General features: G+C 46.9%; 2 protein-coding genes across 2 annotated transcripts; both read left to right on the plus strand.

The window, feature by feature from the left end:
* The first annotated feature begins 224 nt into the window (after nt 1-224).
* LOC135817188 (probable ubiquitin-conjugating enzyme E2 C) lies at nt 225-11,456 on the plus strand. The gene is made up of 7 exons (XM_065330318.1): nt 225-628; nt 713-740; nt 4,398-4,484; nt 5,553-5,693; nt 7,410-7,473; nt 9,072-9,131; nt 10,493-11,456. The coding sequence occupies exons 1-7, from the start codon at nt 534-536 to the stop codon at nt 10,540-10,542; spliced, it is 525 nt and encodes a 174-aa protein (XP_065186390.1). The 5' UTR covers nt 225-533; the 3' UTR covers nt 10,543-11,456.
* Nucleotides 11,457-12,754: 1,298 nt separating this feature from the next.
* On the plus strand, nt 12,755-16,328 carry LOC135817189 (uncharacterized). Its single transcript, XM_065330319.1, has 2 exons — nt 12,755-14,027; nt 15,326-16,328. Exons 1-2 carry the CDS (start codon nt 13,025-13,027, stop codon nt 15,637-15,639), a joined length of 1,317 nt encoding a protein of 438 aa, XP_065186391.1. The 5' UTR covers nt 12,755-13,024; the 3' UTR covers nt 15,640-16,328.
* Nucleotides 16,329-18,591: the final 2,263 nt, after the last annotated feature.

Consider the following 18,591-nt stretch of genomic DNA (forward strand, 5'->3'; position numbering starts at 1 on the left):
AGTGCATAGTCTTTGCGATCCGACCATCTCTTACCTGCTGACGCTATGACAACGCATTCTCCATGGCAAAAGGTTCGAATTTCGAATTTTGGCATACGTGACTGCGATGTGTGCAGAATGTGGCAAGACGGTGTCTCAAAAAGACCGAAAATGATACAACGTCATTTCAAACTCCCATCCCACCGGCACAGGTAATCGGCAGTTACTAGTTGCAGTGAAGCAGTGAACAGTGGTGAACGGAGCTAACTGGTTGGACTTTTCAGTGTTGCTCCTCATCTAAAGTTACCTACTTGTGGCACTTCTTGATCCTTGGTTGAAGTTAGTTCTGTGAAAGAACATTGGTGTCGTTTGTGAGCTCCATTTCTGGCCTGTTCTTCCAAACCAAGGCAGATCGTGCTTTCAGGCCACCTACTCCAGACACCAGCTAGTTTCGCTGTGTGTATCTGAACTTCACTTCAGCTTATTTTTCTCCTCTATCCCTTTCCTGAACGAAGCAAACCCGAAATTATCCTTGCTATTGTGCAAAGTGGACAATGTCGTCGCAGAATAGGGCCCCGTCGTCCAGTGCTCCTGGCAAAGGTGTAGCAGGTGCCGGTGGACCGTCCAGCGGTCATTCAGTCACGAAAAGGTTAGTGCCACCAGGGCTGCGGTGTGCGTATCTCGGCTTAGCTCGTTGACCCTTCTGCCCGTGGTGTTGTTGTGTGTGTTGCAGGCTCCAGCAAGAGCTAAAAACTCTAATGGTGAGTGTGGCTGGCACTTCAAGAGCATGCAGCGAGTCACTACTATTGTTCTGTAGGACTGCCTGCTTGCATTTTTCAACTATTTATACTGGCATGCAATAATTGTCATCTAATGACGTATCCATAGCGTAGCTGCAGATACATGTACGACAGGCTGTACAATACAGACAGACAGGCAGCAGAGACGAACTCCGATAGTAAAATACGATTGCGTGATTGACTTAGGAAACATGTTATATTCTCATGATGATGGTGCGTACTTCCCTCTGGAAGCTCCACTGTCGACTCACAGCAGTCTGTGGGGAAAATTCAGCAGACAATGCCCTGTCCTGTCCACCTGCAAAAGAACAGCAAGGAAAGGGAGCACCTGTTGTTTGTCATAACCTCGTCATAGTCTCGTCAACTCTGTACCATTTCCAGTAGTTTCTATTCTGCTACTAACCCCGTCCATTGTCACGATGCAGTGCATGCTGGGCAATTGCAGTGCGTATCTGGTGATATTCATAGCAGTGGAGCTTGTCACCAGCGGTGTGTCTCTTGTCACGACTGCCGTGAAATCCCTGATGCTGCATGATGTTCAGCACCGTCAATTTATCATTTGACTGCTACGGGGGAGCACCGTATAAGGATATTTTTAAACGCCGAACGCAGTACCGCTGGTCCATGTGAGGAGGCGAAGGCCAATGTTAGCTGCTGTGCTGGAGTCTACGAGAGGTACCGCCGACCCTCTCTTATCCGGACCTCCCATATTTGGACGTCTCTCCCAACCAGGCACAGTACAGGCAGGTGTGCAGTCGAATATTTGAAAACGTCTGCCTTTTCATGGCGGTTAGCTGAGCTACGTCACTGCATAAAAGGTCTTCGCCCCCAGCTCCGCTGTGTATGCTTATGAATGGCATTGGTCCTGGCTTAGTGAACCCATTTGAAGAGAATGATGTGTCATATCTGAAGAAAGCCAACGTCACTGTTCCTGGAGCCTTTGTCTTAGCCAAAAACAGACATGAAGTATATAATAACACATGGTACGGAGGGCATTATGGCTGATTTATGCCTTAGTGCGTAGCCCGAGGTCGTGCACCGTACCCCAAGGGCCGCGGGCTACGGTGCACGACCCACCATGTGTTTATTATAGTTCATACATGCCACGTGCCTAGTTGTAGACAAATAAGGTAAACATGGTCATGGGAGGAGGAAAGTTCAAATCAGCTGTCATATGAATGAAGGGTCGAGCAAAATCGGAAGGAGCTTTCTCCGTGGTAGAATAGAACGTTTGTGTCAGATTTACTTGCAGTTCCAGGAATATGCCTTCGCATTTTGGTGTTAGTGTTGCCTATTGGGCGGTACGGAAGTTAGCTGATTCGCTGTTGCTTTGGAGTTGCCGTTGAACGCAAACATCCTTGACCAAGTGGCACTAGTAATTAGACTAGTTTTGAGAGTACATTGTGAATGTTGTTATTCGGAAGAACAATGATACTTTTTCACATACATCTGAGATTTTGTTCGCATTGCTGTCAGTTTACTTGAGGTCCATGTACACTGGTATGTAGCTACATGTAGCTACATGCCAGTGTACATGTAACTGTATACGTTGTAGGAGTTCGAGGTACAATCTGATCTATTCTAGATAGGTAACTTTGTGATGCATGTTCACCTGTTGACTTGTTCGCCTCAATTGACTTGAATTAAGTGATGCATTGTAATGACATGCTGTGTGTCATTCTATTGTCACGTTGTTATAAATTACTTCTCCTATGTCCGCATTGCTAGTAAAATATAATTGTTTTGGACGGTGCGCGTAAGTAGTTTCGTTTTGTGTGGTGTGTGCGAGTGCATGTGGTGTCCTTAGGAATGGTCCCATATGTTCTATGTGCGCTGGAGTACTGCCAATTATGTACCAGGTCATTGCCCAAAAGGCATGGCCTGGTACATATTTGGCAGTGCACCAGCGTACGTAGTACGCCTGGGGTCATTCCTAACGGACATGGGTACGCCGAACCCGGGCATTATCGTCTGATAATGCCCTGATACGGTGCTGCTCTGATTGGCCAAATGCTAGCAACGACCTGACAACATGCACGTGACATGATTGTATGAATGAAACTGTTCACTCGCAGATGCGTAGAGCTCAATTCTGAGTAATATACAAGCTGTTTTTATTATTGTGTCATATCAAGTGATGCCAAGCCATCTTTTTTTGCAGACATGCGATAAATGGCCACATTTTCCTCCTGTGGTGAGGTTAGACGAGTTCTGTCAGCCTTACCGCTACTAGTGTGCTGTTACTTGTACCAAGAGTACATAACCCCAAGAGTGTGCAACTCCAGCTATGGGGTCTGCGACGGCAGAACTTCACATCACGTGATGAACCCGTACACATTATTTGCACTCTTTAACCCCAAGAGTGTGCAACTCCAGCTATGAGGTCTGCGACGGCAGAACTTCACATCACGTGATGAACCTTAATCCCAAGAGTGTGCAACTCCAGCTATGGGGTCTGCGACGGCAGAACTTCACATCACGTGATGAAACCCGTACACATTATTTGCACTCTGTGCATGATTGATACAGGGTTGTACGCAACCCAGCTTTGGGTACAACTCTCTTGTGGTCACTTTGCACTGTTTGCCAGTGTAACCTTTTGAACCATGTCACGTGATGTGAAGTTCTGCCGTCGCAGCACAGCATAGAGGTTGTGCAGGCAGTTGCACACTCTTGGGGGTTATATACTCTCACTTGTACCCATAAGTATAGATGATATAGCACATTTTCTGGGTTCTGTCAAAATCGTGAAGGCTCGGTTTCTGGTGGAATGGTGACTTTTCTGGCCGTGTCTGTTGAATGTCTGTCCCCACAGGCTACCGCGATTCCGCGGACGCGCAATTTTCCGCGTTATTGGCTGTCATCCGCGTTTTCGATAGATTTTGCGTAAAACCCGCGTTATTCATGGGAATGTACAAGAAAATAGTACATTATGTTGAAAATGTACTACAATTTAGAAAGTCTTACCGTTGCATGAGTTTGTACGACAAAGTTGTATACTTGCATGAAACTGCATGCTAAAGTTGTACAAATGACAGAGAATTCGTGCATATTAGAGAGGTTCCGCACTACGTAAAGTTGAGCAACTTTACGTTAGTGGGCGGGGAAAACCCGTGAATTCGCGAGTTTGCACTCCACTTACGGAAAGTTGTCTACGGAGAGTACGTAGATAGGGCTCTGATAACGTAGCTGGTCCGTAAGTGGATTGGGGTACAAATTTATGACTTTCTTCCCAGGTCGATCTGGTCGTACACTGCCGCTTTCGTAGTTGCCAAGGGCAGCTACGTGATTTGAAAACTCCGTATGGCGGAACACAGATGCGCATGCAGTTTACGTAAGACTTTCCGTAGATCGACTACGTTTTTTACTAACGTAATTACGTTATGCGGAACCTCTCTAATAACCGCATTTTACCGCGTAATCCTGCATATTTGCCGCATAATGGCCTGTTTCGCCGTTTCGCCCGAATAATTATGCGCATAATTTTACGATTTTGTCCACATTATTCTGTGGGGACAGGAATGTGGAGGGTCGCGAGACCTGTTGCGTGATGGCTGTGAGCAGCAAGGTGCTGCACTGCTGTTGACCGCTTGCCGTTTCCATGCTGTTCTTGTGCAGACTTCCAAGAATCCAGGCATCTCGGCGTTTCCCAATGGCGACAATCTTTTCGAATGGATCGGCACGATATCAGGAGCATCAGGAACGGTGAGTGTGCTGGCGTGGAGTCGTACTGTACAACACGATATTTTCGGTGTAACTTTAATTTCGGTGATTTCGGTAGTGAAAACAAGCACCTAAATTTAGATTACACCTAAAAGGCACCACCAGAGTATACAATGTATGTGAAGGGAATGCTGGTCACCTAATTCTAAATTACACCTGAAACCTGGCAGGTCCCTGGCACCGAAATTTTGATGCACCTAAAATTACATGTTTTACCGTATCTCTCTCTTCTCTTCCCTGGCAAGGTTCTACTTGTTATATCCAACAGTACATTAGCTATGAGCCATTAGACACCCTTAGCAAACAACGGTAACGCTATTTTTTACGGTACTCGTACCTTGATCACCCAAATAGCGTTGAAGCTGCAGCGTATAAACGTTATGGGGGCTGATTTATCGTTGTGACCAACGGTACGTGTTTTAGCCAAATATTGCATAGTCCGTACGCATTTCACCTTGTATCGCGTATATGATGAAAAATGGTTGTACCGCGCGAAATCAAAGCCATTCTTGTGGCAACAGCGTACTAAAAATAGTGTGCGTCTTGCTAAAGGTCGAACCCAAATCACGGTATTTTCCCCCTTACGATAATACCGTTACAACATAACGTTGTTTGCTAAGGGTGTCTAATATCTGACACCGACCCAGAGAAATGATGTGGGTCTTGCTGCCGAGCTGCTGATTGCAATTGCCCTTGGGATAGGTCCGGGTTTTGCCCGTCTGCATTACATGTACTGTAAATCAACGAAATTAATATTTGCCGCATATTTAACCTGAAAATTTGGAGACTTGTGCCACCGATCATTTGGGATGTGTTTGCGACTTTGAGCACAGCGGGTCATGGCCTTGCACGCCAGTCTTGAGTGCCTGTTACAGACCAGGGCCCGGGTCGTGTGCTACTTTGGCATTCAGGCCTGCTTGCAGGTTACATTGCTTCATATAAGGACACTGTGACTGCTTATCAACAGGTGTCTGATGAGTGCCTAAGGGCATGATACCAGAAAGTAGCTTCAACTTCTTTTTTGGACGATATTCCCATGTTATGTTACAGCCATATGAAGGTCTCAAATACAAGCTATCTCTCCAGTTCCCGCCCAACTATCCCTTCTCGGCACCAACAGTAAAATTTGAAACGGCATGTTTCCATCCCAATGTTGACCAGTACGGCAACATCTGTCTGGACATTCTGAAGGTGAGATGCGTGCTGGTGTTGTTTGTGTATGTGTTGGTGCTCTGTTCGTTTAATACGCCAGCAGCCCATGAACCACTGGCGCGGAACCAGCCATGTCGTGCATGTACACTTTCAATTTTGCCCAGGGTCTTTTTGTTCATTTATAACGTCCCGGCTTTATATGAGCGGAAATACGGTAGGGCAAAAGACATGATTTGGTATAGTGTGGTACTCAGGCCTATCTCTAGTATCCTTATCGTACATATCCAGTTTTGTATGCACTTTCGTTTTGTGCAAATACTGTATATTTCGTAGTCGTTTTAATTTCGTAAGTTTCGTTAAACCCACTGTTCAGTACTACAGTCGACCTACCCTTATAACGATAACCTCTATAACGATATTACCCTAATATAACGATATTTTTCTGCCAAACCAAATCACTCCATTGACTTATACATGCCTTACCTCTATAACAATATTGCTATAACGATATTACCCCTATAACGATATAAAATCGGCTGACCAATCGACATTTTCCATTTTATAACTATCTAGCAGGGAATATGTAGAGCCCACTATCCAGGTAGGGCAAGCTTCACTTGATAAGTCGCTGGGACATGACGAAATGCAATGGGGCCACCAGTACGTGTAGTGTGCACCTTGCTGTGTGCATAATGTGCATGTATGTCAGCTTTTATGCTATGAAGAGTGTAAAAAATGAACAAAATCCATGCATTATGACGAATGTGTATGAAATGAACCAGTTACCCCTATCTCTTAGCCTATCAAACCCTATTTATAGGGTTTTCAGCCGCGCGTTCTATCTTGTGCTCTCTTTAGAGCCCACTTGGCTGCTATGGCAACTAGACGCCTGTGCCCACATACGTAGAATGTACGAAGGGTTCTCTTGCTGAAGACCGTGAAAATTGTGTTGCTATTTTCTTCGAGTACGGTTAGTTTTAGTGCAGCGCTGTCGTAAAAAATTCTAGGCCCTATATCTAGGGTTTGATTTTTCACGATGGAGGAAGAGCAACTTGAGTTAGTGGAGACGAACTCGGGCGATGAGAATGTTCCTGGCGACCTGGTGTCGACTCAGGATGATGATGTCGATGTTCCAGCAGCGTCGGATGCTCCTGAAGAAGAAGGCGAAGCATCAACAGCGGCTGTCGCAGCTGCCGCTCCCGCCATTGCCGTTTCTGCATCAGCTGATCCACACGTGGGTCGGAAGCAGCAAATACGGCGACACTCGCGCACGTCGTAGGAGCGCTCCTGCTAACATCAATGGCAATGCAGTGAAAATATCAAAAAAACCAAGTGAAACTGTGTGTATTGTGTGCCCAGTTGTGAGGACTGATCAAACCCTTTCTTTAGGGGTCCTAACCCTATATATAGGGTCTTTATGTGTAGCGTTATGTCATTATAAGGTTTCCTGGTGACAGGCTAAGAGCTATCATAGCAATATTTCTTGGTGTGACGAAAATATCGTTATACGGGTAGGTCGACTGTATATGCACATACGTGGTAGCTCCCGATCGATTGCATTTACGGAAGTTAGATGACTACGAAGTGTTCTTTTTCTCAGTGTACCAATATTATTCGCTTTAATACGCACTATAATAAATTTACGATAGCCAGAAATTGCAGGTTTTCTCACTGCTATTCCCCGGTGTGGGAAGTCATGTTCATATATGACTATGGCAACTTCTAATCGGCTTATCTTTTCCTTCCCTTGTTCAGGACAAGTGGTCAGCGCTGTACGACACAAGAACGATATTGCTATCATTACAGAGTCTGCTGGGAGGTATGTGTAGTGTGCAATGCCAGAGTTTGTTGGTTGTGATGTGAAACTTGCTTATTCTAGCATAGGGACAGCTTTTCTAATATGATTATACGATCTAAACTGCTTGGTTGTCCCTTGGTCCGACCACCGTTTTTTGAATTTACCGTCATTGAAACTCTTAGACTGTCTGCGAGCCTTTGGATGCCTGTTGCTGCCAATTGTTTGTGTGTGGGGGGGGGGGGGGGCAAGTAGTAGGGTACCTTTTTTGCAGAGGCCCGGACCAGAGGCGCTTTTTAGCACCAGTGCTAGTGCTCGATATGACGTATCGAACAGTACAGTGCTGCTGAACATGTTAACAGCACTGTGTACCGTTCTCATACCCATGCACTCGGAGCATGTTACATGTTCGGTTTGCCCTTGCCTTGGGTTTGACATACCTGGGTCAGTTTGACTTTCGCCCTAAAGTGGCTTAGTTATTTTTCAAAATATGACACGCGTATTTGCTGGATGTGAAGTACTCAAGTTTCCCACCAAAGAATGCCCATATACAGTGATGCAGTCGTTTGCGGCCATTTGGGGTGTCCTCTGTGATCACCATCATGCGGTTTGAGGCTGCTCAAGATGATCCAGCTCCCTCTTATTCTGGGTCTGCATGACTGAACGCACTCCCAATTGCACCCATGGCCCACCAGCACCAAATTTGGTGATGGTATTTAATATGGTTTTCTTTCTTCGTGCACTTTATGTTGTCCTGTTCTTGTTTTGCACACGAAGCACAGAAGCCATATAATTTCGACTAGGCCTTTCGTACCATTACTCTTCAAGTCGAATACAATGGTGATTAACAAGGTAGCAAGCAAGTCCTTAGACAGTACCCGGCACTTTGGTGGTCAGAGCATTGACAAAAATAGCACTTGAAAAATAGCGCTAGTGGCGCCAACAACATATTTGGCGGTCAGAGCATTGACAAAAATAGCACTTGAAAAGATAGCGCTAGTGGCGCCAACAACATATTTGGCAGTCAGAGCATTGACAAAAATAGCACTTGAAAAGAGCTAGTGGCGCTAGTGGCGCCAACTACACAGCTACCACAGGAATGGACCAACGGACAATGACGATAATGAGGACTCGGCGATACTCCGTCACCTGACATTGTCACCAGCCTGCCTAAGTGCAGTCTGCAAACATGGCACCCACTCTCACTTCACGATTCAAGCGCGTGCGCGCAACAATTCTCACCTTGCTGTGCTGGAGGCAGTGTACATTGCCAAGCTGAAGCCTGAACTGTGCGTGCAAAAGAAGTATGTGCGAAAGTTGTCACTGTTTTGACATTGTCGTACCGTGGTCCCGACTGTTGTCTGATACTGGTAATATGCATTGTCTCACCGTGTAGTTGGCGCCACTCACGCTATTTTTCAAGTGCTATTTTTGTCAATGCTCTGACCGCCAAAGTGCCGGGTACTGTCTAAGGACTTGCTTGCTACCTTGTTAATCACCATTGTATTCGACTTGAAGAGTAATGGTACGAAAGGCCTAGTCGAAATTATATTGCTTCTGTGCTTCGTGTGCTGATTTGCTTTCCTCCAACCAAAAATCTGTTCTTGTTTTGCAATCTGCAGAGCCCAATAACAACAGTCCGCTCAATCCACAAGCTGCAGCGCTCTGGTCGCAGAAAGAAGGTGTGTTTCAAGCTCTGTGTGTGTGTGGTGGTGGTGGTGTGTGTGTGGTGGGCTGTGTGCAAGCATGGCTGGTTTTTGGGCGAAGAAATGATGCCGGCCGCTGGTCGCGGAAGGTTGGCATGGCGATGATGATACTCAGCTGCTCTCTGCTAGCTTCCTCTGCCTTCAGCAAAGAAAGCCAAATTTTCAGAGCACATTATATCAGCTGCACGAAGTACAATAAAAGAAATCGATAACAGCAACACCCAACTGATCCGAACATCCTAGTGCGTATCGGATTCTAGGCTACTGTGCATGCACTGTGCATGCACAGTGATCATAAATGCGGAAGAGTTGGTGAAGTAGACCATATCTACCACAGTACTACTACGTCTTTCCGTCTAGAAGTGTAGCAGATGGGTGTCGTATGCTAGCTTTCCTAGAGAGATGACCCGTTCGATTAGTTTCTTGTGCCAGCCTGTGGATGTACATTGTACTGGAACTATCTGAAGTAGTCCCCCTCTCCCCCAAGGGGCTCCAGAGCGGTCTTTATAGGTTATATAGGTAGACTGGTACGCCGGTACATTGAAATATTGCTTAACACCGGAGATGACTGGTAGTCTGGGACGACGTGGGTCTCTTTACTGCTCCAAGAGTACATCCCAGCAGAATACAACTTCTTGTCAGGATTTTTTTCTCAGGATTGCCAGATTTTCTTGATCTAATGCACCCGACAAAAATCGCATACTGTAAGACATGTATATATAACGAGGAAGCAAATCTAACGTTTTAACGGATGACATTTCTTCGTTATAATAAGATCCGTTGAGGCCGTACTGCTTCATATATGCTGTGTGTGGATATGGCAGAATACTGAAAGATCGTTAGCATATCTTCTCGTTAACCTATGAATTTTGGACAATCGTTAAATTTGCGGCTCGTTATAATAACATGTCTTACAGTATTGCACGGGTCAATCTCGCGCCTGACCGGACCGCGTAATGCACGGGCAAACTCATATCTTGAATGCATGCCTAGAGCTGGTTGTGTCATGCAGAATGACGTGATCCTGAAACATGTTGGTGCAGCTGCCCATCAGCACTTGCTCACTCTGGGGAGTTCCATACCCTTGCCTTGCCTGGTTGTACGCTCTAGGGAGCTTTGCACCTTCGGTTGATTGGGTTGGTTGGTTACCCGGATCGCCGATTTCACTCCACATGGTAACTGCTTGCTGTTGTTGTTGAATTCTTTATTCTCACGATGGCACCATCGCCAATAAGAGATGATGTTGTTGTTGTTGTCGTCGCTTCTCGCACTGTGTGTACTCCTCACTGCCTGGTTCTTATCCGGTTTCTTGTTTGTCTGCTTGCTTTTATGCTCAGCATTCCGGCAAGCGGTTCAAGAAAAGTATGCAGCCGCCAAGGGGAAGTAGTCTCCCATTGAAATTCAACCTTGACCTTGAACTAGTGCTAGCTTAGTGTCGGCACCCGACTCATCACAGATCACTATAGTTCTAGCGCGCTGGCTGGAGAGAACATGCTGCCATGCACCGTCATGATCAGCTCTTGATGTGGCCAGCACTGTACCCATAGTTTCAGCACCCGCCATGGCAATAGCTTTCAGCGGCGCTCTGGCTCATCACTGCATGCTACCTTGATATCGCCACTGACTTTGTTCATGTGAGGGGGGGGGGTAGTAGTACTTGTGTGTGTGTGTGTGTGTGTGTGTGTGTGTGTGTGTGTGTGTGTGTGTGTGTGTGTGTGTGTGTGTGTGCGGTGTGCGCGGTGTGCGCGGATGCAGTCATTGCTGGCACCTTCGCCGGTGCCTGTGGTATGGAGAACGCCTGTCCGTGCAATGTCATTCTTTTCATTGACTGCTCACCTACTCCCAGGGGCCCTGCCCTCCCTTGGGACCTGTTTCTTACTGCCAAGTGCAACTGACCTGGTGGTTTGATCTTGCGGTGTGCTAAAGCCTCGTGCAGTGCGACGATTGTTTAGTTTCTATTTGAATATGGCCTGGCCATCATAGATTTTCTGTACTGGTACTCAACGATAGCAAAGAGAAGGATTTTGAATTATTTTTCTTCTTCTGTATGTGTCGCGGCCGTTTTGTTTTATTCATTGCAGATCTGTGAGCGTATGACGGTATGCGTTAGCCTGGGTTTTCGTTCTTCTTCTTTTGATTTCATAGTGATTGATTTGGAATGGCACGGGCCGTTTTGTTTTTTTGTTTTATTAAGTTTACATACTTCGGTATCACTACGTTATGTGGGCCTAGCACTTTCAGTCGTTGTCAGCTGAGTTGACATGATCTTCGTTTCGTTTGTGAAATTGTTGTTGACAGTTGTGCGTCGTTGTATATGTTGTGACGGTTATGTCCTCGTCCCCCTCTAGGCTCTACCGCTGTGGATAATTTATAAGCCTTGCAAGCTGTTGAATAGTGTAATCCCAGCACAAGAAGTTGCGATGTCTCACATAGCTCGTTCGCTATCGTTGCCTCAGCGATGAGCGTGTGTCTGTCTGTCTGCCAAATTCGTCCATGTTCATGCTGCTCGGGACCATTATGGGTAGCTCACTACAGCACTTCTGTGCATACTGATCCATACAGTGATCGGGGAGGGGGGTATAGACTAGGGCTCAAACGGTCACGGTTTTACCCCCAACGGTTAACTGCTAAGCTAATGGTCGGTTTAGCGGTTATAACCTATAAGCCACGGCAATCCTGCGGACTCTTCTTTAACCGTATATTTGACTATACTTATTCAAAAAATGTACCCTATTCAGTACAACGTACACATGTACATTCTCTTGCATGCTCATTCATACATACTCTCACACCAAGAGACCAGATATGACCGAGTTGACAACCCAGAAATTGCGTAGATCTACGCATGCGACAGCCTGCGAAAGTGCATACTTTGCAACGACCTGATACTTGAAAAATTGACTGAAAAGTTACTGCGTAACCGTTATCTTTATCGGTTAACCGCTAATTCTTCGTAACCGGTCTGCAACCGGTTAATCGGACTAACCGTTTGAGCCCTAGTATAGACCGCTTTTTAGCAGGGAGTCGTAAATTCCCCTGCTTTTTAGTCTTTTTCATGCTGCAGTACGCAGTAGGTACTCGATCGTACTGCACTGGTACATGGTATCAAGAGTCCATAACCCCCAATAGGCCAATGGCAATGCCAATGGTTATGGACTCTTGATGGTATGTCACTATGGAGTATGGGCCCATGCTGCAAGCATGGGTCATCATGAATCATAATACTATCATTATCAGGTCATATGGGAGTCGTCAAAAAATAAAATAATTATTTCATTTTGACGACTCCCTGGTCACATGCACAAGCGCAAGCACTCATGCACTTGTCAGCATCTTTTTGTACATGTAGCTAGCTAGCCGGCCGTAGAGCTGTACGTACACGCACTGGGCCATGGGAAAAAGATCGTACCGGTACTACATAATCTGTGATGTCAATAATGTGTGTGGCCGTGGTATCATGCCGGTTTTGGCTGCATGCGTGCCGTACTGTACATCTACAAACGCGCGTGCACGTGTTGTTTGTACGTCATGCATGTAGATCTACATCCAGAATCAAGCTCGTCTGAAAAGTGACATTTCAAAATCTTCGCAGTACAGCATAGCTAGGGCGTCGAAGACGCGACGAGCCACATCATGCCTACTGATCCAGGACCCTGGAGGAGAAGCTACTTGTCATCTCTGACTCTGGCGTAGGATCAGTCTGGATCTCAGGCTCGTGCTCAAACTCAGAGTTGGAGTTGCTGCTTTTGTTTCTTTTCTTTTTTTTTGCAATTTTCCAGCAACCAGCCAAAGTGCAGGCTATTTCTGATCATACATACATTGTACCTATCGGTTGGCTTGTGTGTGTTCTCCACCGGAAAAGAGCTAGTATGAAGTTGGCTGAAGATGCTCAAAGTCTTTTGCCGCCTGGCAACACTTCACCAGGACTCTCCGTAAATAAAAGTTACTATGCAGCTGCTGGAAAAGGATTGGGGGTCTTCTCCACTATCCTGTTCGTCATTGGTGAAATGGCCGGTGGTGGTGTGTTGTCTCTACCGTATGGTGTGTACCAAATGGGCTGGATAGGCTCCGTAATGGTGGTGGTGATTGCACTGGTGTCAGGCTACACTGGTGTACTGCTGGGCAGATGCTGGCAGTTTCTGCTGCGCCAGTGGCCGGAGGACTACGCGAGCGAGCACGTGAGGGACCCGTACCCGTCGATTGGCGAGCGTGCGGCGGGCCGCTGGGCGCGTATCACCGTATCCTGGCTGATCAACGTCACGCTGTTTGCCGTGAGCACCGTGTTCCTGCTGCTCCTTGCGCTGAACCTGCAGTGCCTGTTCGCGCACAGTCTGCAGTATCGCTACTGGGTCCTGATCATCGGCGCCGTTCTGATCCCGATGAATCTGCTCGAGTCGCCGAAGGACGCCTGGTGGGTCGCCGCGATCGCCACGGGCGCTACGTCTATTGCCGTAGTTACTGTGATCATACTGCTGCTGCTCAACGGCGAGAACCCCACAGCCACGGCCGCGTCACCCACGTTCGAGAGCTTTGTTCTGGGTGTCGCCACGGTGGCGTTTGCGTTCGGCGGTCACGCGTCCTTTCCAACGTATCAGCACGACATGGCCGACACGTCCAAGTTTGGCGTGGCCGTCATCATCGGATACGTGGTCATCCTGGCCATGTACATTCCCGTCAGCACCATTGGCTCGCAGTACCTAAAGGGCGACACGAGCGGCAACATCCTGGCCAACCTGCACGCCAAGTCGCCGGGTGTCAACCATGCCGTCACCGCGGTCACCTGGCTCTTCAACATTCACATCCTCTTTGGCTACGTGCTCGTCTCCAACCCGGTCTCGCAGGACATTGAGCGGCTGCTCAACTTGCCGCAGAGTAAGTAACGTGTACATGTGTGTGTGCGTGTGTGTGTGTGTAACTGTGTGTGTAACTGTGTGTGTGTGTGTGTGTGTGTGTGTGTGTGTGTGGTGTGTGTGGTGTGTGTGTGTGTGTGCGTGTGTGTGTGTGTAACTGTGTGTGCGCGTGTGTGTGTGTCCCATATGGTGCAGTGGTGCAGTCGATTTCCAATCGAGAGGTTGCGGGTTCAATTCCCGACGATTATGGTCGCACACGTCTTTCTTCTCTTTCTCATTCTCCTTGCTCTTCTTTCATTCTCCTGGGTGGTTACCAACAGCCAGTGCATGCCAGAGTATGTGGTGTGGTGTGTGTGTGTCGAAAAAGAAAAAGAATGAAAAAAATGAAAAATCGGGATTCACTGGCCAGAAAAAGCCACTTCAATCAGCTGTGCGGTGGATACCAGGCTAAAATTAGTGGCGGTCAATTCATCAGCCTTGCAACCTGTTGAATGGTGTAATCCCAGCTATCATTACTTCTGCGATGGGCAGGTCTGAGGTGTGTGTATGCGTGTGATGTGGTGGGGGGTGGGGGTGGGGGGTAGGTGTGTGTGTGTGTGTTTGTAACTGTGTGTGTGTGTGTGGGTGTGTGCGTGACTGTGTAAATACAATGCTGCTCAATAAATCCAGTCGCGTCACTCAAGTACGCGCCGGCCGTTGCGCAGCCCTAGACCTGCAAACACTGGGCTGCTGAATGACGCAAGACGTAAACTTGAGTGACACGACTGTATCTCATTGAGCAAGACCGTGTCTGTATCACCATTAGAGTACGATTTCCATTTTCCATGCAGGTTGGGAGCGGCCACTGCCTGTAACTACTTCAGAAGTACAGTGCTGGCAACTGAAATCCGATCCCTGAACGTTGCACTCACATCGCAAAGACCCAACACAGGATAGTTAAACTACGAAATAGACACCGCTAGAATGTGAACGCATCATCGCTCAGGGGATCGGATTTCAGTTGCCAGCACTGTAGGAATTGTCCGTAGCACAGAACATCCATGCACAGTTCCATACTTATTGCATGCAAGTAAACAATTGATGTCCATCCATAGTTTTTGGGGCCGCTTTTCATTGGAAAGCCGATTTCTGTGACTAGAAGGATCGGAAAGGTGCCCGGATCTGAGGAGTCAGGTACTACTCAAGTCTATTCAGGAATAATTTGTATCTGGCCTTTTCAAACCCGGTCCTGGCTGGCTTGGCCAGTAAATCATGAAAATGAGTCAGAATTGGATTTTGTTGTTGCTGCTGCTGCTGTTCTTATCATGCTTGCACGTGCAGAATTTGGCCTTCCTCGCGTCATCTTGCGCACCGTGCAGGTCATCCTGTCCATTGCGGTTGCTGTCGGTGTGCCCTGCTTCACCAAGATCCTGTCGCTCATTGGCGGTACGACTGTGATGCTGCTCAGCTACATCTTCCCGGCACTGTTCTTCCTGCAACTCGCCGCCCAGCTGAAGTACCATGTCCCACTGCACGAGCTGGTCATTAATTATCTTATTATTGGAGTTAGTTTTCTGATGATGGGTGCCACTATTTACTCAGCCTTGCAAGGATTCATCAAGGAGGGCTGTAAGTACCCTAAGGGCTGCCACTGAGACAACATAGCCGCGCCAGGCCATTGCTTTCCGTCCGTCCGTTGGTGTGTGTGTGTGTGCGCGCGCGTGTTGCTTCTTGTGTTCGGTGGTATTCGCTGCAACCACACAATTGTGCCTTCTCTCTATTTTGGATGGAAATTGATAAGCTCTGACGCTGTGTGTATATTACATACTGTAGTTCTTTCGGAAAATGCTCGTACGTTACACACCGATGATTTTTAAACCCTGCAATTGAATACCTTCTCAACAATGATTTTTGACTTTATTGAGTTGGTATTTTGTTTTACTGTCCGAACAGGGAGGCGGTGAATTTTATTACAGGACGTATCACACTTGCCAATATCAGATTTTGTACCATGAAAATCATCTTTTTGAAAATCTTGACCTTTTTAACAACTTATTTTTAACTTTTGCGCGAAAGAAACCTTTTTACGAACTGTATGCAGCACTATACTGGACGTCTTCTTTTCTTGTCTTTTTTGTGCTGATAGTACATGTAGTTAATAACCCCCCCCCCCCCCCCGCCGTGATGCTGCAGCAGCTCTACCTCTTGCTGTCACTACTGTACTCACGGTTAGCAAGACTACCGGAACTCGCTCCATAATAAAAGTCTAAAGAGTACATTACAATACTACTAGCAATCATGGCTATGTCCTCTTGATATTAAATAGCAAGAGTGCATACATGAACATGTGCATACTGGTTGTGTACTCTTGATAATATCAAGAGTATAACCACTGGGGCTGGGGTTATACATGATTGTATACTCTTGTGAGTCTTGGTAGTATTGATAGGGAAAGTCCCTTGATGGTTGGACTGAGCTCTTCTCCTCACCTGGCTTTCATACGTGTAGCACCAAGAGTGCATAGTTATCAGGGGCGTAGCACCCGCTACGACTGGTACGACCATGGCCGTACCACTTTTCGAAAAGTGTGGTCCGTCTGGAACGTTCAAAACCGTAATAAAAAAAATCAGGGTCCATCGATGCATACATATGTACATGTATGCGCATCAGACTTTGACCATTTTCTAGACTCGTACTCGTAGATCTGTTATGCATCTGCAGTCGTACTGAGGACTGTACTCGACTCGACTGCACACTTGCACTGCGCCTGAAGTGTGCCAGAAGTAACTAGTTCCCAGAACGCAGGATTTTGTGTCTTTTTTACAAAATTTTCCCGGGGCAGGTCCCCCGGACCCCCCTCCAACACGGCCTTCAGCCGCACCGACCTTCGGTCGTACCACTTCCAAAACCCCTCCTACGCCCCTGGTTATGTACTCTTGGTAGCACACAATGCACTGGCCCTGGTGGCCCTAGCCGGCCCTGGGGCACAGTGCTACTTATCATGAACAAGTAACAGTTATAATTGTTATGGACTACACTATGCATGGATGGGCTGGGTGTAGATCTACAAGAATGTTTTTCAAGGAGGAAAACTTCCTTCTGCCAGCGAAGAGGGCTCAACACAATAATGTGGAGCACTATACACACAAAAGGCATAATGGAGTTGTACAGATTTGTCGCAACTCAGAGTTTCTTGCTCAATGCAATCATCAGGCGACTACATGTATTACATGCTCAGTGGGACTTGGCCAATATAAAGCATAGCCTAGCGATAGCTGGTTGGTGTCTGATTCAGCACAGAAAATATTGCCATGATGGCCGTGTGGATGGTTGCTTAGGTGAGGGAGCTATTACACTACGGTATTAGCGCAGAAAGTATAGATTGCTAGTGAATATAGAAATGGAAGGTGTGAATTTGTAGACAGCAGCCAGAGTGTGACGGTAATCCTTCAGAACTGTTAAACTTAAGGGGGGACGGGAGGTTCGCTGGCCATATTGCGGTGCCCGTTATAAATTCGCTTGAATCTCAGCACTCAAACATCAGAATTCCTTCAAATTTTCAGTATATGTTCCTTGACATCCACTGACGACATTGCAACCAAGAACTGTGGAAAGTATACTGGTATCATGGAGAAATGCAGGAAAGCAATTTTGGAAAAAATGCGATAGCCGGGCATGATTTCTGCGCAGTTTTTCTCAAACATGGTCACTTGAAGATAAACACATAACACTGCAAAATGATCAGGTACCAAGGGGCTAGGGCTGTTGCCTAAGCACAATGCGATTACAGTTCCAATGGTGTGCCACTGCAGCCTTGAAATAACAATGCACGTGCGCAAGATAACTTGACTGAAGTTCAAGGTCCATTATTTTGTTTCTAACAGAAGATCTTGTGTCCTAAGAAGGCAACGGATCTAGAATGGACCGTACAGAACCAGAAAATATATACTTTTACATACAAGATATGTACAGCATTTCTAAAAAACTGCGCGGAGTGCCCATAATACCCCTAAAATCAGTGAAAAATGCACCTAAAAATTACATAAAAAGGACTGGTAGTGGAGTGCTACTGAAATATTTTCACATATCTGACCTGAAGTTGCCATTCAGAACCCACCTTTGTCATATGTAGTGCCCTCTTTCTCAATAGTGGTCTCCTCCCAGCCTTTCCTCTGCCTCCTTCTCCTTTTCCTGCTCTCCTTTTCCACTGCTCATGACTTGCGGAGGGACTTCTTCACACGCCATTGGTCTTCTAGCTCAAGCGCTGCCTTCGTGTGATTGCCATCAATGCATCCACACTCTTTCAGCACACTGAGCAAGGTGATAGCGCCGTTGTTGAAGTTGAGCACTGCCAAACTACTTGCCAGCTGAACGGTGTCGACGGAGCAGAAGCCTTCCTTCGGACACATTCTCCAAATGACGTTGTTGAACGACTCGTTCGCATTCTGCGTTGCACCCATCTGGCAGCGCTCCAGCAGACTTCGTTCGGACAGCTGCATGTAGATGGGCTTCACGACTTCGAACACAGCCTTTGGGAGAGGGTTCTTATGCTCATAAGCTTGGCGTGCACCACTCTGCGCCTGCTGCCACTTGCACCACGAGTCTGG

Source organism: Sycon ciliatum, chromosome 5, assembly GCF_964019385.1.
Source record: "Sycon ciliatum chromosome 5, ocSycCili1.1, whole genome shotgun sequence".
NCBI lineage: Eukaryota > Metazoa > Porifera > Calcarea > Leucosolenida > Sycettidae > Sycon > Sycon ciliatum.

What these genes read in the sequence shown, in the direction of transcription:
- LOC135817188 (XM_065330318.1), top strand. Translation starts at nt 534, where the DNA reads ATGTCGTCGCAGAATAGGGCCCCGTCGTCCAGTGCTCCTGGCAAAGGT. An exon ending in GGTCATTCAGTCACGAAAAG is followed by an intron (nt 629 to 712) that starts GTTAGTGCCACC and finishes TGTGTGTTGCAG; the next exon opens with GCTCCAGCAAGAGCTAAAAA. An exon ending in TATCAGGAGCATCAGGAACG is followed by an intron (nt 4,485 to 5,552) that starts GTGAGTGTGCTG and finishes GTTATGTTACAG; the next exon opens with CCATATGAAGGTCTCAAATA.
- LOC135817189 (XM_065330319.1), top strand. Translation starts at nt 13,025, where the DNA reads ATGAAGTTGGCTGAAGATGCTCAAAGTCTTTTGCCGCCTGGCAACACT. An exon ending in GCTGCTCAACTTGCCGCAGA is followed by an intron (nt 14,028 to 15,325) that starts GTAAGTAACGTG and finishes TTGCACGTGCAG; the next exon opens with AATTTGGCCTTCCTCGCGTC.